Source organism: Kogia breviceps, chromosome 2 (genome assembly GCF_026419965.1).
Source record: "Kogia breviceps isolate mKogBre1 chromosome 2, mKogBre1 haplotype 1, whole genome shotgun sequence".
NCBI classification, from domain to species: Eukaryota; Metazoa; Chordata; class Mammalia; order Artiodactyla; family Physeteridae; genus Kogia; species Kogia breviceps.
In genome coordinates this window covers 29,821,065-29,841,493 of record NC_081311.1, presented here as the reverse complement: position 1 = coordinate 29,841,493, position 20,429 = coordinate 29,821,065, and the positions used below count along the sequence as shown (strand labels likewise).

General features: G+C 40.6%; 1 protein-coding gene across 2 annotated transcripts in view; it reads right to left on the bottom strand.

Moving 5' to 3' along the window:
- HPSE2 (heparanase 2 (inactive)) overlaps positions 1–20,429 on the bottom strand; it is a 592,918-nt gene that overhangs the window by 140,351 nt on the left and 432,138 nt on the right. For both annotated transcript variants that reach the window (XM_059054720.2, XM_059054721.2), the window contains 2 exons: positions 8,811–8,917; positions 4,392–4,506 (listed from right to left, as the gene is read on the bottom strand). In XM_059054720.2, the coding sequence (XP_058910703.1) occupies positions 4,392–4,506; positions 8,811–8,917 (222 nt within the window). The remainder of the gene's footprint in view (positions 1–4,391; positions 4,507–8,810; positions 8,918–20,429) is intronic.

Sequence of the window (20,429 nt, the reverse complement as noted above, 5' to 3'; positions counted from 1 at the left end):
TCTTGGTTGTGTAATGCATAAAGAGTCGAATGTTTCAAAGGGAAACAAGGATGGAGCACCTAGGATCTCATCCCTGTGATAGGTTAAGAAGTAGAGCTACGCAGATATCATTAAGATGCAGAGTTTCTTTCCAATAACCAAATGACATCTGAACAGTGATGGCTTGGCTCAGAGTATGTTGCTACGGGAACCACAGCTATAGGTTCAATCCCATCATAGACTACTGAGTTTTCTATGACCACTGACTGTATTCCAGAACAACGTACACAGCGAGTGTTCAATAAATGTGCACTGGGCTGAATTGAATGTTTATAGTTATTCATAAGGGGCAGTCAGCAAAAAAGAATGTTGCCAGCAAATATAAATATCCCTACCAGTACGCCCCGTATAGAAAACGCTATCCAATGTGAACTAGCTTTCTATTTTATTCTAAGCAAAGGACTAAATTGTAATCCCTCAAACACATACCAGATTGTTAGCTCTACAGATGAGGGAACCAAATCTTATTTATCTTCATGTCCCCAGAATACCTAGCCTAGAGCCAGACACATTTGAATTGTCAATGTTTTTTGAATTGAATTATATTTGCTAGGCCGGTGTGGGAGTTAAGAAGATGTTGACTAGTAATTCACTATTCCTTTCCTTGAAAGCTCTGTAAATCAAGCTCTTAAAAAAAACAGCAAGCTAAATTCCAAAACCCTCTCTTAGGAGAAATGCCCACGGCTGGTGGGGTCTGGACTATGTCCACTGAATGTGCAGATCTCTTCTGCACAAACATCCCTTACTCCCAAGAGAGTCCATGACTAGCCGACAGGCTGTGGAGACTCACATGTTCTCTCTTTCCCAATGGCGAGCGGGTCAGGGGAAAGGGGTGGGAGTCGAGTGATGAAGCACTGCTGGACTAAATGTTCTCCTCTTCCCAGGAGAAGGAAAATCTCACAACAGGAGGAGAGTTGGCACTTTTCTAGAGGAACAGCCAGAAAGAACATGGGCTGTAGTTGAAAATGATCTTTTCTCAAGACAAATTTTTCTTCTTTAAAGGACTACCTTCAAAATTCTCTCTTACCTTAGATTGGAATGGCCTTGCCAGAGCTGGACTGGAATCCTACAAACTCGAATCAAAAGCTGACTGGGTAGGTGGAGGGGTGATATGGGATATGGGTTGAGGTGCCATTAGGCTAAGACCCGATAACGACAGCAACAGAAAAAAAAATAGTATCTGCTAATAGGATCTTTTCCTGAAGTGCACTGAGCTGAATTTGAAGGGACTGTAATAGAAAATACTGATTTTTCTGAGAGGCAACTAAAACATAACTCACTAATGCCCTAAACTCTTAACACTCTTGAAGATTTAATCGCAGTGTAAAACGCACAAGTTTTTATTGGCAGTGTTTGGATATCAACTGTACAACTCTCTGAAGTGGCAACAGTATGATCCTAGGTCTGTGACCATTGCACATCTCAGGGGCCTGCTGGCAAGGTCTGTCAGATTGGTGCCCGGGTCTAGCCTAGTAAATTCTTTCCGGGAGACTTAGGACACACTCTCCCAGCTGCAAAGTTCTCTGCTTATAAGGTACAGAATTTATTAGCCCAAAGAAAGAGAAAAAGAAAGCCTGCTACCTTTTAAAGTGTTTTTACATACAGTTTCTTTACTAGATCTTGGCATTTCCAGAAATACAGCTGTCCAGAACATTTGAGCCTTTGTACTAAATCAATAGGACTTGTTTTAGCTTCCAATGAACCTCTGTGCTGCTACTACCTATCAACCAAGGTGTCTCATGGTAAGCTTTTAAAGAAAGTCACCTGTATTATCGCTCATTTGGGGAGAACAAAGCCATGAGAACTTGCATCTTTAACCAAACACATGGCCATGTGAAGGTACATAGAGAGTTGATATGCAATCCAGGTTTGTCCAGCTCTGGAAATCAAACCGGTCTAGTCACCCACAGACCATAGGTTTTCTTCTAGCCTAGGTTTTCTTCTCTCCAGTTCCTCAAGATGCCTGTTTCCATCTCCAGACCCAATTCTGAGACAAACAGTGGCCTCAGACCACAGCACAGACACCAAAGAGAGTACTACAAGAAATAATGTGGCACGGTGAAAAGAAAATAGCATTTAGAACTGAAAAACTCTGAGTCCCAGCTCTTACTACTTGTCTGACCTTGGATAAGTCACTTAACAACTTCAAAGAACCCTAGTTTCTCTTCAGCAAAATAGTATAAATAGTCATACTCATCTCACCAGGCTCTCTTCAGAGCAATTATGACCAATTTTTTAATCTTATTTATGTGTTCATATACTTTCCGTTTCTCGGTTCACTTCACTAGACTATAAGCTCCAGCAGTTCACGGACCTTGTCTTTTTGGCTCATCACAGTGGCTGTTTGCTAGGAATAGTGATCAGCATATAGTACATGATCAAGAAGAGTGAAAGAGATTTGAATGTGTGAAGGAAGGAATAAAGGAAAGACAGGAAAAAGAAAGGACAGAGTGTTTGGAGTTTTACTGATGTGTGGTATATGAAAGTGGTCTGTAAATTGTTAAGTATTATACACATTATTAAATATATAAATAATATTTGGTGCATTAATTATACCAGGGTGATCTTTTAAAAATGTAAGTTAGATCATGTTACTGCCCTGTAGAAAACTCTCCAATGGCTTTTCATACTACTTACAATAAAATTCAAACTCCTTTTAGCTTTCAAAGCCCTTCGTGACCTGACCCGGGCTGGCCTCATGTCCAGTCTCCCCCTCGCCTGCCAGGTCCCCAGCACTCTGGTGTTCTTATGTCTCCTCAAACATGCCAACTCTGTTCCTGCCTTGGAGTCTTTGTGCTAGCCCCTTCCCCAGCCTGAAGGCTCTTCTGCAAAATCTGCATGTCTGGCTCCTTCTTGTCACTGGGCTCTTGGCTTAAATGTCACCTTCTCAGAGAGGCCTTCCTTGTATATACTCTAAAGGAGCCCTCACTGACCCCCTCTTATAGTAATCCACTATCTACTTATTCAGGTATCTACTACTAGTCTCCTCCCCAGTGCCTGATGGTCAATAAATATTTACATTTGTGTGACATTACATTTGTTCAGTGCTTACATTTCATAGATGCTTTTCTAATTGTTATTTATTTTTATCACCACAAGTTTATGAGCTCCAAACAAACAAAGGAAACCCCCTATGGTTACAAACTGAAAATTCCCTCTCACCCCTCCATACCCCAGCCCCACATACACTGAGAGAGGTATCCTGGCCCTGTGAATAAAAGCAACTGTGCCAGTCAGCTTTAATATTTGTGACTTAATTGGAGTCATGTACAATCAGGGATACAATAATTACTTAGTGCTCTAACTAGAGGGATTCTTTTGAGACATGGAAATGGTGCTGTTGGGGGCCAAGATGTTCTCTGTTCTGGGCTTGGAGGCCTGGGTAGTGAGAAGAATAGGGGGGTGGAAATTGCAGGAACACTCACTGGTTCCAGTTGGGTTTGCTTACTGTGGACCCCAGGGCAGCAGTAATTCTGTAGGAAGATTACTGGCCCAGGGCACCGAAGCAGGTTCTAGGGCTGGCTCTGCATGCCCCTTTCCCCCACCCCAGGCTATCATTCCCTCTGTTATATGAGGTGGAACTGGATCATCTTGAAGGGGAATGCCAGCTCTGATATCTATGGGTTAATGAGAGGACTTTGACCTTTTATCATTACTAAGATGTCTGTGAGAAGGATAACTCATGTAATATTTTTGATAAGCACAGCTTTTCTGGACTAAGTGGGGTTTCTTTGATTGGTCAATAAAGTCACTGGACAAACCCAGATCTGTGCTTTTGCCATTCTTCTTTAGCCTTCCCTTTCCTTTGCTTTCCTAGAGAAGGTGATACCCTGGGCAAATCCCCTCATTGTCACATAGGGATCAGTATCTGGTGTAAGTGCACTTCAGCCACTCTCCAAGGGATGGGTTCCTACTGTATCTGATCTTGGCCAACACTCTCCCATCTGCTTTCAACATGTTGCATCTGACATTAACTAATGTCTCCTATTAGCATTAAAAGAAAACAACCTGGAAAAATTCACTCTCAAGCAGAGTTCAAACAGGCCACAAGTAGATTTGGAATCTCAGCTGCACAAGGTTTGTTAAATAATAGTGGTAAGTATATAAATATATAAAAATGTATATATGTGTATATGCATAAACCCATATGTACATACGTGTGTGTATATATTGGGGTATGTGTGGGAGGTAAAGCCAAGAGTCTGTAAAATGGGTCAAGAATTCTTCTGTTCAATTTATGAAATTAACTGGTAACAGAAGGAGGAGAAAAATTCTACCAGTGTGGAACAAAGCATGATCAAAAGAACTGAAGGACATGGAAAAGGAGTTGGGAACCTTTATCGTACACTTACTGGTAATGGGTTAAAATTCTGGTCCACGAGGTGATTGTATCCATGGTCAAAAAATGAGTGCCGAATCACAACATCAATGCCCTGATTGGCCAGCATTCCTAAAGTGTTCAACCATCTGAAAAGCAGGGGAAAAAAGCTACATCAATACATTTTAAAAATAGCACATAACAAGCTCTATTAAAATTGGCCAACATACACACATACACACCACCACCCACACCCATCAAATTTACCTAGTACTTTAGAGGAAACTATTTTAAGCATTAAATACACAGATGGAAGAGATCTATAGAGATTATCAAATCTAACCTCTTCAGTTTATAAGAAAATAAAGAGGTCCAGGGGAGTAAAATGAATTGCACTTGGTCATAAAATAGCTTGTTGCTAATGACTTGTCTCTTATTCCTATAATACTAACAAATAAAATGAACACCCTAGCCACTTGTAAGCCTAAAGTCATCCCCCTTGACCACAAGACACACAATCACAGAAGCATACACACTATAGTTTCCAGCACACACACTATATTTTCCATCACTCAGACTCCCCTGCTTGCACCTATTCACTGTACATGTACTTTATAGGTGACGCTAACCCACATACTCCTGTGACCTATGGTCCAGTCATTTGCATCCCTCATATATCACTGTCAGTAGGCAATGCAGTAATAATTTCCCTTGGCACTATAACTAACTATACAGGGATTGGAGTATGCTACCACCACACACATGTTGCAGTAGAGGACCTGCATTGCTCACACACTTATTACATACCCCATCATGCCAAATACCCACTCTCCAGGGCATGCTATCCTTCAAAAGTACTGCCCTCATGGTTTTTCCAACACCTACTGCTAACTCTGCCTTCATCATTTACATATTTAACTCATTCATTTGTGAATTGATTTCATTTTCTTTCTTTGTATTCCGAAATGCAAGGAAACTTCCAATTGTAATAATATATGTGTGTAAGAAAGGTGACTTAAAGCTTCAGTCTTCTCAGTGTAAATGATAAAGCATTTCACAATCTTTCCTAAGAATATATTGTCTGGCTTCATCTATCACCTCTTCTCTCACCCTAAACTTTATTCCCCAGGCTCTAAGCCACATAAAACTACTTTTGGCTTCTCTCACATACTTACCTGAGCCTTTATATGTTTTAACTTCTCCTTAGAATTTCCTTCCTCTCTTCCACTAACCCACCTCACCTGGCAAATTTCTTCCCATCTTTTAATCTCCAAGTCAAGTGTCATTTCCTTCTAAACTCTGCTGCCCCAGCCAATAGTAGTATCTTTCTCCTCTGTACTTCCCCAGAACTCTTATTCATACCCTCTGCTGGCCCACTGAATGATAATTACTTACTTCTCTGTCTTCTCCCAGCTGGTATGAGCTCATCAAAAATAGACACATTTTAGCTTTGTACCCAAAACAACCATCACAGTTCCTGGCACACTATAGGTGCTCAATACTCTAAGTTGAAATTGATCTGGATAAAATTAGATTCTAGGACTTTGAGAATCACCATTCAGCACACTAGGGACAAATAATGCATAGTTATGATTTCCCAAATCTGAGACCATATGGAGCTCCAAACCAGTGACCTTACTGACATGAAGACCATTGCTAATTAATGACTATGGACAGAGCCCTTGTTTTCCCATGGCTTTTCAGAATACATGGTTAGTTCTGGAGTTGTCTTCATCTTCCTCCTGTAATAATAAATCTCCTGAGTAGAGGAAATAAATGATGTTCCAGGTCTCCCTTTTATTTTCAAGTAGAGAAAAGTGACAAGATAACTGGTATATCTCACCAAGGATGCTTCTGCAGCCATTATCTTTCATCCACAAAACTTTATTGAACATCTGCTACGTGGTAGACATTACTAGGTGCTGCAGACATGGCAGTATGCCAAGGGTAAGGCATCAAAGAATCTCAAAGCCCTGATTGGGAAAACAACCCTTGAATACTTGGCAGCAGAGAATTCTAATTTGTGCATGCATTTGTATATGCCCTGGTAAGCTTATAGTTATGCCATATATTGAAAAAGGGCTGTAAAATGCCTTTTTTCCAACTCCTTGCTAGCCTTCTGGAGCTTCCTAGAATGCTTTACATTTTTTTTCCCAGGAAGCAATTTATGCCCCTTGGAGAACTGGGACTCAAAGGGCATATATCTAGGTACTCCCAGTGGGGTTGAGAGGAAATGGGTGATAAAGAGGTAAGAGAGAAGACCAGGGTCAGAATGAGCTGGTTGTCATTTGATCTGTCAACAAAGCATTGGACATCTGAACTACAACCAAAATCTAAACAACAACGTTAATCTGTGTTTGCAAAGCGATGCAGAGATCTATGGATATTTGGCTGATGCTCATGAAAAGGCAGGTCTCTCTCTAGCTCTCTTCATGAAGGTCTGTGGTATTTCTCATTTCACATCACTCTCTAAAGGGAAGAAAGTTCACGAAAACAGTACAAGAGGGCTGCTTGCTGGGCCCTGCAGAGGAGTCCTTCTGTGAAGGCTGAGCAAAGGCCATTCTCCTGATTCCAGAGGCCTCCTGCAGTACGCAGACTGTCAACCTGTCTCTCACAGTGAAACCCCATGAGGAGAGTTTTTTTGTTTGTTTTTTCTTTTGCAGTACGTGGGCCTCTCACCGTTGTGGCCTCTCCCATTGCGGAGCATAGGCCCCGGACACGCAGGCTCAGTGGCCATGGCTCACGGGCCCAGCCGCTCCGCGGCATGTGGGATCTTCCTGGACCAGGGCACGAACCCATGTCCCCTGCATCCTCAGGTGGACTCTCAACCACTGTGCCACCAGGGAAGCCCAGAAGAGTATTTTTGAAAGAAGACCCTCAGCAACACTGTAGCAAATGCTGATTCACTCCATTTCCTTCACTGAACCATGCTCCCTGAACAACCTCTCTGTGCCTCTCATGTGAGGACACAGGTCTGGAAGACCCCAGCCATCATCATGTAGACATTGACTCATTATCTTCATCTGCATCTGCCGGGATGCCATCTTAAAGACAATCTATTTGACCAGCCTGATTTGTCCTTCACAACTGTATTTAAGAAGCTGCCTTAATGGAGAAGATCTACAGCTATATAATTAGGAGCAGCTGTTAGTAGTGAAACGCACAGTTGACGGCAGAGCTGCAGTTCTTAGGAGAACCTTTTGCTCAGACAAAAAACCAGTACCACAGACTAGACTGGACCAGGAACAGGTCACTTGGCTAAACTGTGGTCCATGACAATGGGAGGCCAGCCAGAGGCCCTCATGCTTCTGGCTTAAGTTGTTCTCCAGATGATTGCAGTAGCCTTCAAGTTCATTTCCCTACCTCTTGCCTATCCAAACTCTTGTGCATACTACTATCAAAGCCAACGTTTTAAATACAGGTCAGATGGGTCTCTCTATTCCTCCAAAATCATCAATGGCTTGCCACTGAGTATAGAACAAGGCCTCATTTCCCCTGCCTGGTTTTCAAGGTCTTCCATGATTTGGTGGTAAAACTCTGTCCCTAATCACAGCCCTCACTACACCCCTGCAGATACTGAGGCTTTCTCACACTAATCATTTCCCCTCATGATGTTCCTCAGCCTCTATGCTCTCCACTACCAACAACAACAATCGTCACCTATAGAAATTAGAGAAATCTATGTTCCACTCAAATGCCTCTTCCTCCGCAAAGCCCTTCCTCATCCTCCCATTCAGAAATTCTTGATTCTTTTGCATGTCTACCCCTTTTGTGGATAGCCCACGTAAGGCAGAAAGAGAGATGGCATACTGTAGTGGCAAAGAGGCTGGACTCTGGAGCAGACTGCCTTGGCTTGAGTCTGAGCTCTGCCAGTAACCAATAATCACATTTATCTCACTGGGTTCTTATAAGGGTATAAGGGTATAATACGGGTATCTAGTACACTGGTTGTTAAATTATTAAATACATATAAAGCACATCAGATAGTCCTTAACACATGGTAAGCACTATGCAGTTAAAATTATTATTATTATGACACTTGTCTCCTACAGCTTTTCTTATTCCCCATCTCCATTCTTCCAATCGTAAGTTTCTAAAGGGCAAAACCCCTGTCTTACTCTTACCTATCTCCCAGGACTCAGGTGAAAATTAGAAGAGAAAATGTATGTTGTCTGTACTGTATTTTGCACTGAAGACATAAAATAAAGCTCTTATTACTATCATGATTACTACTACTATTATTACTTTTGCTCTAATGCTTGTACCTGAGATCTTTGTAACTAGACAAGTCCCTAATTGCTGTTTGTTGAGTGATTAAACACATTTACAAAGAAATGGATGAAGAATTTTCAGTGGGAAATGAACCCCCACCCCCTCCAATGGGCAGAATAATGAGCAATTTCACTGTCCTTTCCTCAAAGCCCTTGGGAGTGAAATTGCAAGTGTTACTCACAAGAATCCTGCAGCATAGGAATCTGACAGATTATTTGTGCCTCCAGCTGAGGTGGTCACCACACCTTCAAGCCAAATCTTCTTTCCTGGGGTGTATGTGTTAACCACCTGTTCACACAACAAAAGCAGAAGGAGATGATGAGATTTTTTAAAGCTGTTCCCAAATGAGAAGGAACATACATTCCCTTAAAGAAGTTCCTCTCATCCCCTGCTCCCAGGTGGTCATGACCTGTGCTTTTTTCATGGTGATGCAACCCATACAGATAGCTGGCACACACACACAAAAGAATTAATATTGATACATGTCCACTCAAAGAAATGATCATTTTTTTCCCCTAAGAAAACCCAAGTGACAATGTGACAGAAGAACAATGCATCCTTATCTAGGACATAAGTTGACTGCAACACCCTTCACTGTAAGATACAGGTGGTATGATGTTTCCATATTAACAAGTATTGAGAAGCACATTTTCTTAATACTCTGTTATGGCAGATCCATGGATGAGTGTACTGTCCATGCATCAGCAGTTGTGAATCATGAGAGAGGGCAGAGATCAATGTTTGGGAGAAGTATATTATCATTACCAAGGCATGTATATATATTACAACCACATTTTGAACATAACTGTAGTAAGTGTTAAAAAGAATAATCACTGACTCACACGTGAAACATCTTACACAGGGAGCTGTCTTGTAAGCAAACACAAAGCCTCTTGTCAAAAGGTGGCCCTCTAAAATTTTGAAATGTCCTCATCTCTGATCCACAAGCTGGAGATTGGCTAGACTATCTAGATCTGGTCTCAGATTCTCTGGAGAGCAATCTGGCAGTACTTAGGGATAATGTTGTATGCTGGGTAATCTCTGAGAGCAGAGTCTAAGACAAAGGCTTGTCTATATGTAGTTCATTTGGGAAGAAATAACAGGGAGCAGGAATGAGGAACTGGGGACTGTGAAAAGGAAGAAGAAAAAAACAGTACAAGAATGAGTTTTCAAGTTGGTAACTACTGGCAACTCATACTCAATTCTACAGGGATCTTGGTAAAAGCCTTAAGAACTGTGTCTCAGAACTGTCCCCCAAGGCGGGTGTGTGTGTGTGTGTGTGTGTGTGTGAGACCAGGGGAAGCATTCATCATTTGGCTCCTATTCTCCAAAGGTCAAGAGCAGCCTTGTGACTGCTATCACCCCATTTCATTGTGCAGGCATGAGTGCTGAGCAGGTTCCCACCATTCCACACTCTGCCTTAGACAAGTCCCAGAGCAGAAAATGAGAGGTCCTCCCACACCACACCAGCACCAAGCTGTTTGCAGCCTGTGCAGCTGCCTAGCTCTGGTCTCTGCAGGGATGGCTAGAGTAGGAGGTGGAACTGAGAGGATGCGGGTTGTGCACAAGAGGGGCTGGATAAAGACAGTAGTGTATTTAGGTCCTACGGCCCAGCAATTCCTCTCCTAGACATATAGAACAAAGCAATTCTGCCTCAGGTCTCTAAGGGGACAAGTATGAAGATGTTTACTATGTCACTGTTTGTGGCAGGTGTCCATTGCTAGAGGAATGAAAAAGTAAAATACATACATGAAATATTATGGAGCAGTTAGAGCAATACATTCAATGTAAGTCCAGCAACATGAACAGGCTTTAAAGATTTAGTGAGCTTTTAAAAAATAGAAACAGAATGAGGTTTATGGCACAATATTATTTATGTAATTACTCATTCATACCCCATAACACTAAAAGTATATAAAGATACATCTCTGTTAAGGACATATATCAAAGACATAAGGAAGGCATGTATAAAAGAGAGGTGAATGTAAGTGAGGATTAGAGATGAAGGTGAAAATTAAAACAAAAGGAGGGCTTTGCATGAACTGATGATAATAGTTTGCTGTAGCTGAGGAGGGTAATTAATTCTCTGCACCTCAGGTCCCCCCCAAAAAACCCATATGTATGTTGTAACATATATGCCAGAACTTTCCTTTTCCCAGACCCATGGGCAGACATTAGCAAGCAATCATATTCCTCTTTTCATCTCTCCCTATGTATAGCTCCCTGCCCTCTGCTCTCTCCCCTGCATCTACTAGAGAATATGCATTATTTGGGACCTATTTTACAATAAGCGTTGGTAAAGTACTTGACCCTTTTAGGGTCAAAGTTGTAAATATATTTCAAAATTTTGAGATGTAAGTAAGGATTATGATCAAGAATAGAAGAAAAAATTAATAGTGGAGGTCAAACTGGAAACTGTTAAAGATTAAATAAGAATTTCCCCTTGCACCCAGAGTCACTGAGGACACCATAAGGTGGTCCTCTCCCGCTTCTTGACACTACTCAGAGTGCCCAACCCAAGGGCAGCTGGAAATAGTATAAATAAGAAAGCGAGAAAAACACCTTAAATGATCAGAAGACAGAGTCATATGGTGAAATTAAAGGCCTACAATGATGATTCCCCTTAAAACATCCATGCTTTTGATAAACTTTGTGCTTCCTTTATGACTAACTGGAACTATAGGAGCAGTTCCAAGTGTAGATGTTTTTCTGATGTATATGTGGGGAGGAAGGTAATTTCCGCGTCTTACTCTTCCGCCATCTTCTCCCTTGATCATGGTGATGGTTTCATGAGTGTTTGCATATGTCCAAATTCATCAAATTGTATACAGGCAGACCTCGAAGATATTGCTGGTTTGGATCCAGGCCACTTTTTTTCTTTTCTTTTCTTTTGCACTTAGTCTAGTTTCACTGGCTCATAGGGTGCGGCAGACAGAGGCCTCAAACCCAGCACTTTCAGACCAGAGTTTGTAGCGCAAAGCCGCTAGACAACTTCCCAACTCAAGATGGAGGCAGCGACGGCAGGCCGTGTGCAGAGAGGCTGCGCTCGGATGGGATCTGGAGCTGTGACTAACTGGAACTGAGTAACATATTTGTGTTTTTCTTTTTTGCCTTTGGCTTCCAGGATAGTCAAAGATTACTTTTTGCTCAAAGATATTGAAATGATTGAGGCAGTTAGAGAAAGGTGGTTTGGTTAAACAAAACAAAATAAAACAAAACAAAAAGGTAACTAGTATAAGATGATAAACCTTGAAATCATTGAGCTAAGTGAAAGAAGCCAGACACAAAAGGCCACATATTCTATTCTTTCATTTATATGAAATGTCCAGAATAGTCAAATCCATAGAGACAGAAAGTAGATTAATGGTTTTCTAGGGTTGGAAAAAGGGGGGGAGAATGAGGGGGGAGGATGGGGAGTGACTACAAATAGGTATTGGGTTTCTCTGGAGAGTAATGAACATGTTTTAAAATTAAATAGTGGTGATGGTTTCACAATTCTGTGAATATACTAAAAACCACTGAACTTCACACTTTTAAAGGGTGAATCTTATAGTATGTGAATTACACCTCAATAAAGCCGTGTGTGTGTGTGTGTGTGTGTGTGTGTGTGTGTGTGTGTGTGTGTGTGTATGTATTATTAGCAAAAGGAGAGGTAGACTCTAATAGGCAGATAACTGATGTGGAAAGAGGAATATGTCCTGGAAATCTGGGGGTCTACCACATAGCAGCTGTGAGACTTTTGGCTCATCATTATCTTGGACTTCAATTTCTTCATCAACATGTAAAGCCACAAATTTGAAGTAGATGAAATCTAAGTCCTTTCCAAATACAAAATGTTAAAAAAGCCACATTTTTTTCCATTTTGCATGCCCTATAAAATGTTTGTCAGCCACTTTGCTTATTAAAAACTTGTTAAATAATGAGACAATGAAGTAGTTTACTTGTTAATAAGTGAGAGAGGTAATATTTTTACCAAGGGAAATGCTGAGTAGATATCAGAGAAGATAACTAATAAACTCAAAACCATAAGAGCAAACATCAAATTCTCACAGTTCCATTTCGGGACTCTGTTCACTTTCTAATTGAATTTTCCTATTTGAGGAGACCTAGAAGCTTCTGGTTCACTAAACTGCCTCCATATTTAATATGTCCTTCTCAGGTTAGACAAGCCGAGCTATTCTGAGCTCAGCCATTCCAATATCTCATCACATTCTTCCTGATTTATTTCTTCTGTCTAATGTACTTCCTGTCAGTTTCATTAATTTTTTTCTGTATAATTTCTTTTTAACATCTTCCTGTTCCGGAGTGCCATATTTGCCCATTTTCTTTTGGTATCAGATCAATTTTTAATTTGTGGCTTCTGTTTCTGTGTCATTTTTAGCATTTAAAATTGTATTCTCTGCTCTTGTTATCTCAAACTGCAGAAAAGCAATCAAGTGTAATTGCAACTAAACATAAAATTAAAATAAGAAAATACACAAAAAAGACAGTCACTGGGGAGGCAAGGAAATTATGATCATATGCAAGAAAATGAGGAAGAAAGTTTCACAGTCCCAAAGCAATGACTCTGTTCAAGGATAAGTGCTGGTGGAGGGAAACACTGGACAGCAGCTACCTCTGCATAAAACACTCTTCTTCCCTTCTCCAGTCCTCTTCTATGACTAACCAACCCCTCAGGCTTCCTGTCTACCTACTGACGAGTCATAGGCTCCACCAGCCCCAGAGGTAATTTCCTCTCACTCAAGACAAACCCTGTAATCTCCCCACTTCCATGGGGAAATGTTAGAAGGTCACCCCAAGCTGCCTTTTCCTCCTGAAGATTTTTGCCCCAAGTGGCAGTTTGTTCTCAGGGCCCTTCCCCTAATATGTCCTTCATATGGTCATTGCCTTCCACACAGCAGGACCTCACTATACACGAGCACATGAAACATACGAATGGAGTCCAGTGAATGAATGCAAATCACTCCCTGAAAATCCTTGTCCGCGTCCACTATCTAATATTGTGATAATATTAGATATCACCTAAGATTGTGGCCCCCAACTTTCATTCAGCTTTCACTTCTAGGACACCCACCCCAGATTATATCAACTGCCTGAGAGGTCAATTTGATATTCTTTCACCAGGAACATTCAGTATTCTTCTTTTTAAAAAGGTTTCCTAATCCTGGATGGTCAGTAATATAAATATTCCATGGGCTACAAAATTAATGGTTAACAAGCATGGGAGATTCAGAACTGTGTATTGGTGTATTTTACTACTTAGCAAGTGTGACCTTGAAAAAAATTACTGGTTTCTTCAATGGGTTAGTAATGTATGATGTACTCAATAGATGGTATTTGTAGCCTAAAAGGCGATACAATTACTATATTTTTGTCAGTTGATGATACATTTTCCACATTTTAATGGTGTTGAAATCAGAATGTTTTTCATCAAAAGAAACTTGCCAGCTGTTTACTCTCTCCCCTCAGCTGTTATTAAATTGATGCTACATTTTATAATTGTTTGTGTTTAAGAATCAAGGAAATGTGGTTCTTGGAATGACACTGACCGAAACTTTGGAGCTCTTTTGTGGTAAACATACCTTTCCAGCTAGATTCCCCTCTTTATCATCAGTGTCCTATATCTGAAAGAGAAGAGCCAAAGTCTCCCTTGGGACATATTCTCCCATTTTCAGAGAGCCAAGTTGAGTCACAGAGGCTAATTTACTGGGAAGCTCATCAACTTCCAGCTCCCCATTTTCACAGGCCTCTACTTCTGTGCTGGGAAGGGCCATGATAATGTGTTAATATGGTCAGATATATTTCTAAAACATGCAAATTTGTTTTGTTTTCTTTTTCTTAAAGAGGTCCCCGTTGTATAAGCTTCCAGCCCCATAAAACATAGACTCACACCTGGATGTCACCTAAGGTATTACTGTGGCACAGTTTGTGTTTAGGGTCCTTTGACTCTCTTAAGTATTTCTTTGCCCCGTGTTTCTCTTCCCCTCCATCAAAATCTTCTCTTGAAAAGGACAAATACCATATGATATCACTTATATGTGGAATCTAAAATATGACACAAATGAACCTATCTATGAAACAGAAGCAGAAACATGGATGTAGAGAATAGACTGGTGGTTGTCAAGGGGGAGGCGGGTGGGAGAGGGGTGGGTTGGGAATTTGGGATTAGCAGATGCAAACTGGTATATATAGAATGGCTAAACAACAAGGTCCTACTGTATAGCACAGGGAACTATATTCAGTATCCTGTGATAAACCATAATAGAAAAGAATATGAAAAAGAATGCACAAATATGTATAACTGAGTCACTTTGCTGTACAGCAGTAATTAACACAACATGGCAATTCAATTAAAAATTTTTTTTTAAATAAACTAAAATTATTGCAAAGAAAAAAGCCCTGCTCTTGGGAAAGGATTATTTGATATTAACACCTTAGTGTGACTTTAAATCAGTGTAGTTTGCCTCTTCTCAAGTTATTTACATTCTGCATCCTCCCCTTAATGTAGAATGAAAAATTATTTTTCTAAAATGAAATATCTGGCATTAGCAAACTGACTGATATTTTACTTTGAGCCACAAAGAGAACTTTCTTTCACCCTTAAGCATATACCCAGAAGATACTCTCCTACTGTGCCTACATATAGGCATAGCTCATTGTTGGTTGCCTAAATCAATATCTATCTATTCAACACTATGTTACAAAGTTAGTAGCAGACTAGATTCTTTTGCATGTGAACAGCTGAGATAGCAGATCCAAATGCGATTGAGACATAGACATTACTTTGCTTCTTTTACATTTCTCCCACTATTTTACTCTGCTCATTCACCTTCCGCTCCCTAACTGCCTCCCTCCAATATTGACTGAGCACCTGCCAAGTGACAGGCACTATGGTAGGCACGGGCACATTGAAATAAGCTGTCAACATTATTGAATGAATGAATGAATGAGTGAATGAATGAATCAATCAATGAAACAGTGATTTTTTTTCCAGTAATGATACTACTGTTCTTTCCCTACTAATGTATTTTCATTCTCCAGTTTTCTTCATTAGAGAAGGTTAACATTGTCATTGTCCTCATTTTCCTTTAGTTGTGCATCCAGTTATTCTATGATCCTCACGAATAACTGTTATTCTTTTACCCTCTTCCCCTTTGATATACTTTCATATAATAAGCAGTTGGCTGAGAAAAATGTTTCCTTTTTAATCTATTCGTTACTTCCAAAGGATTAAATATTCCTCTGCCTTACCTAATTCCATGATACTGCAACTAGGATATATTGGAAAAAGGGGTATAATGTTACTGCATTTATTGAGATTTCAAAAGAATTAATCTTTATTAAGTATTATAAGCAATCATAAGCAATGATGATATTAACAAAAGAATGATCACGGTCATATTATAAATCATGTAAACCATTCCCTCCACCATATACATCTACTACCAGGAGTCCTCTGATCACACCCTAAGAAGAACTGTATAAGGTGTATAAGGTGTCTATCCTTTCAGAATTAGCCTAAATGTCACTTCCTCTGGGAAGACTTGCCCAATTTCCCTTCCTTTACAAACTAAGGTAGATACATCTCACCATGGGCTCCTGTAGCACCCTAAACGTCCCCTGTTATAGGAATCATTGCATCTTACTATCATTGCTTGCTTCATTAACTATTTTCCCATTAGACCATAAGGTCTTTGAGGATAACCACCACATCAATCTTGCTCTCCATTTTATCCTCAGGAGTCTGGAAGATATAAGAATGTTATAAACAGTTGATAAATGAAGGAAGGAAGGGAAGAAAGAAGGAAGGGAGGAAGGAAGGAAATTTTCAAATATTAGGGAAGCCAATTGTTCAGTTTATTTAGTATTCAAAATGCAACCATAAGGACAGTACTTTTGGAAATACTTCCCTTATGACTAGGATTTTACCATCTCTTTCCTGTGCCTATTGAATTGCTGAAAATAATATCAAAAAGTGTTATTTCCTCCTCTGATTCCTCTAGGAGATGAAGACACAAATCATAGAGTCCAAGTGACTTAAGCCAAAGTGGTTCATCTTGGTTCTTATGTTATTGTTTTGGAGTCAGCCCAGCTATCCACGCTATACCATCTGTACTGTATCCTGAACATCTCTCACTTTCCCGTCTGACTCTTGCCTGCCTTGAGACACTCTCAACTCTTTCCCTTGACTCATCTCCCAACGTACAGATGATTATCCTCATTCTAATGGAAAGGAGAGAGTGTGTGGATCATCCAAAGGAGTGGGTTGTCCAAACATTGTCCCTGTTAGGCTTTCAAATGCATCACGTAGATTTTCACATAACCAGAATTCACCCACTGCTCAGAAAACTGAAAATTCTTAAGTGGCAGTCCAAATTTGGAAACCACAACTGTTTTTAGTACTGCCTTTCAGGTGCCAAAAATATCACCTATCATATTCTCCAGGGTTCAAAGAAAGAGGAAAGAGGAAAAAAGCAAAGAACAAGTTGAGGATAAAGGTAACATGAAGTGGGCTTCCCTGGTGGTGCAGTGGTTGAGAATCTGCCTGCCGATGCAGGGGACACGGGTTCGTGCCCCGGTCCGGGAAGATCCCACATGCCCCGGAGCGGCTGGGCCCGTGAGCCACGGCGGCTGAGCCTGCGCGTCCAGAGCCTGTGCTCCACAACGGGAGAAGCCACAACAGAGAGAGGCCCACATACCGCAAAAAAACCCAACCCCAAAAAACACAAAAGTAACATGAAGCTTCTCCAGTTACATAAATTATTATTAAAAATAACCACAATAATTGAAACAACAATGATAATAGCAATAAGAACTAGCATTCACTAGCAATTAACAAAACAGGGCCTCATGTGACCTTCCTAATCTCCCTAAGAGGGAAGGAGAATAGTACAGTGGTCCCTATCTGTTGAGTATTAGTTCCAGGAACAATTGTGGATATCAAAATCTGCAGTTGCTCAAGTCCCGTATATAAAATGGTATGGTGTTTGTCTTATAACCTATGCACATCCTTCCATGGACTTTAAATCATCTCTAGATTACTTATACTACCTAATACAATGTAAGTGCTATGTAAATAGTTGCTGGTACATGGCAAATTCAAGTTTTGCCTTTTGGAAACTTCTGAAAATTTTTTTCGTGAATATTTTCAGTCTGTGGTTGGTTGAATCCACAGATGCAGAACACATGGATACAGATACAGAGGGCTGACTGTATTCTTAGCATCCTTGTTTTACAGATGAAGAAACAAAATCAGAGAAGTTACGTGAATGGCCCAAGGTCATACAACCCAAGCCACTAGACTTGGAATCCTATATCCTATCTCTTCTTCAAACAGCCTCACCACTGGTTTATCTAACCAATCTCACACGAATCTGTTTTGGTGGGAAATTTGCCCTTTTTTCCATTACTGTGGACCTAAGGAGAGGTCATTAGGACTTCTCTGAACTTCTCAAAATAGAAAAGAAACAAAGATTACATTTCTAGCTTTTGGATGAGAGTTTCAGTTATATACATATTAAAATCTTACTTGGTCCACCTCCAAACTGGTTTTGGGGGCTTGAAAGAAGTTTGATCACTCTTTCCCAGTTTGTACCCTGGACTCTAATTCCCCAAACCCCCACCCATCCACAGGGGACTTAAGGAACAGCCAAAGTAACTTTTCAACTGGAAAATCTTGGTGACCCTTCTCTGGTCTCCCAGCCCTCATCTCCCCAAGTCAGGCCAGTACCTGGCATATCCTGCACTGTGGTAGAGACTCTCATCCTCGAGGCCCTAACAACTGGGTCCAGTCTGCTGTAGCCAATAGAAGGTCTATTCCATGAATCAAACCTCAAGGAATTTGTGATCCAGTAACACCCCTAGCAGATACCCGTTTAAGGCAATACCTGGCAAGAGCTTTGCAAGAGAGAACTGGAAAAAGAAAACCAGTCAGAGAAATAACTGAATGAGCTACTAAATGAAACAAGGAGCATGGAACTTTGGCAGACAGTATTTTCCAAAGATGACTGAAAAAATATTTCTGGTCTTATATGCCCTTCCAGAACCTTGCCACTCCCCCATCCAGAGAAGTTTATTTCCTCTTGTCTTAAATCCCTATGGATCTTGGTGACTGTTTCAATGTATAGACTGTGGTTGAAGTGATGCCCTATGACTTCTGAGGGTAGATAGAAAAGGTGATAGAGCTTCAACCTGGCTCTCTCTCTTGGGCATCTGACTTTAAAACCTTAGGAGGAAGCCCAGGCCACACAAAGAGGCATTCCGGTTATCAGCCCCACAAAGGTACTAGCTGACAACTGACATCAACTAACTGCCAGACACATGAGTGAATGAGCCTTCTGATGATTCCAGTCGCCAGCCTTTGAATTACCCCAGTCTTTGAGTTTTCCAGCTGAAGCTAATGGAGCAAAGACAAGTTATCCTTATGGGAATTCCTGACCCACAGAATTCATAGTCATAATAGATGATTGTTTTAAGCCACTAAGTTTTGGGGTAATTTGTTGCACAGCAAGACATAACCGGAACAGGAACATAAGCCTGAGGGGACCTCTGAGCATGTTGTATTTGCAACAGCCAAAAGGTGACTCCAGGTCCTATTGCTAATTCTAGCCATCCCCTGCCAGGTGCCTTCTGTATATAGGTTATTTCTCTTGGAGACTCCACTGCTCCTCTCTGCCACCACACTTAGCGCTCCCCTTCCAAGTCCATCACACATGTTTTTAAAGGTCTGAATTTCAATTGAGCACAGGGTTTGAGCCCTTTATTCTAAGTTTCTTTGGCCTTGTCTGGCCAATTCAGGAGGTGAGTTTAGCCACTTATTTCAGTCTCTGAACATTCTGTGATGATGAAGATGTATGCAGTGGTGGAGAGTACTGGGGTAGTGGGAAGAAAGGGAAGAACCTAACTCCTAATCCATTTGTCTTGGCTTTGACCTAGAGCTACCTATTCTACTTAAAGAATTACATGAACACAGCTAGACCCTTCACTCACAGTGCCATGATACCACTGAATCATTACTTCCAATGACAATCCTTTGATCAGATCATTAGGCTCAAAACTGGAAAAGCCAAAAATAGAAGGACTTGTTGTCTTGTACACTAATGTAATACAGAAACTTAGTATAGTGCCTGGAACACAGTAAACACTCAATAAATACCTACTGAATGAATGAATGAAAGAAATTTCTTCCCCTCTTTTTAGAGACCAATAACTAATATTGGATTAGCATAATGTGCTTAGAAACCTGTAGTGTTCAACAGGCTGACATTCTACTCCATTAGGTAACATGTTTTTCAACCTGCTCAAAGTAAGTATTAAACCTTAAAACTGTGAGTTCCTTGAGGGCAGAGACCATGTCTTATTACATTTTGTATCCTCAGCACCTGGCACTTTGCCTGGTACTTGCTAAAAGCTCAGTAAATATTAAAAACTAAGTGAAAGAGGGAAGAGATATGGGAACATACGTATATGTATAACTGATTCATTTTGTTGTAAAGCAGAAACTAACACACCATTGTAAAGCAATTATACTCCAATAAAGATGTTAAAAAAATAATAATAAAAATTAAAAAAATAAAAACTAAGTGAATGTCAAAGAGACTGACAAAGATATTTCAAATAGTTTAGTTCTCCTAGGCTTTGCCTAGTAGGAGACAGTGACAGATAAGGGTGCTGGTCAGTGCACCTGATCCCCAGAGGGATCAGACTGGGATGTAGAAATTCAGAAGTCCTGAGGCCTCCCAGCCTCTGAAGACTCCAAAAGCTATTCTGTAATCTGAGTATGGCATTGGTATGAATACAG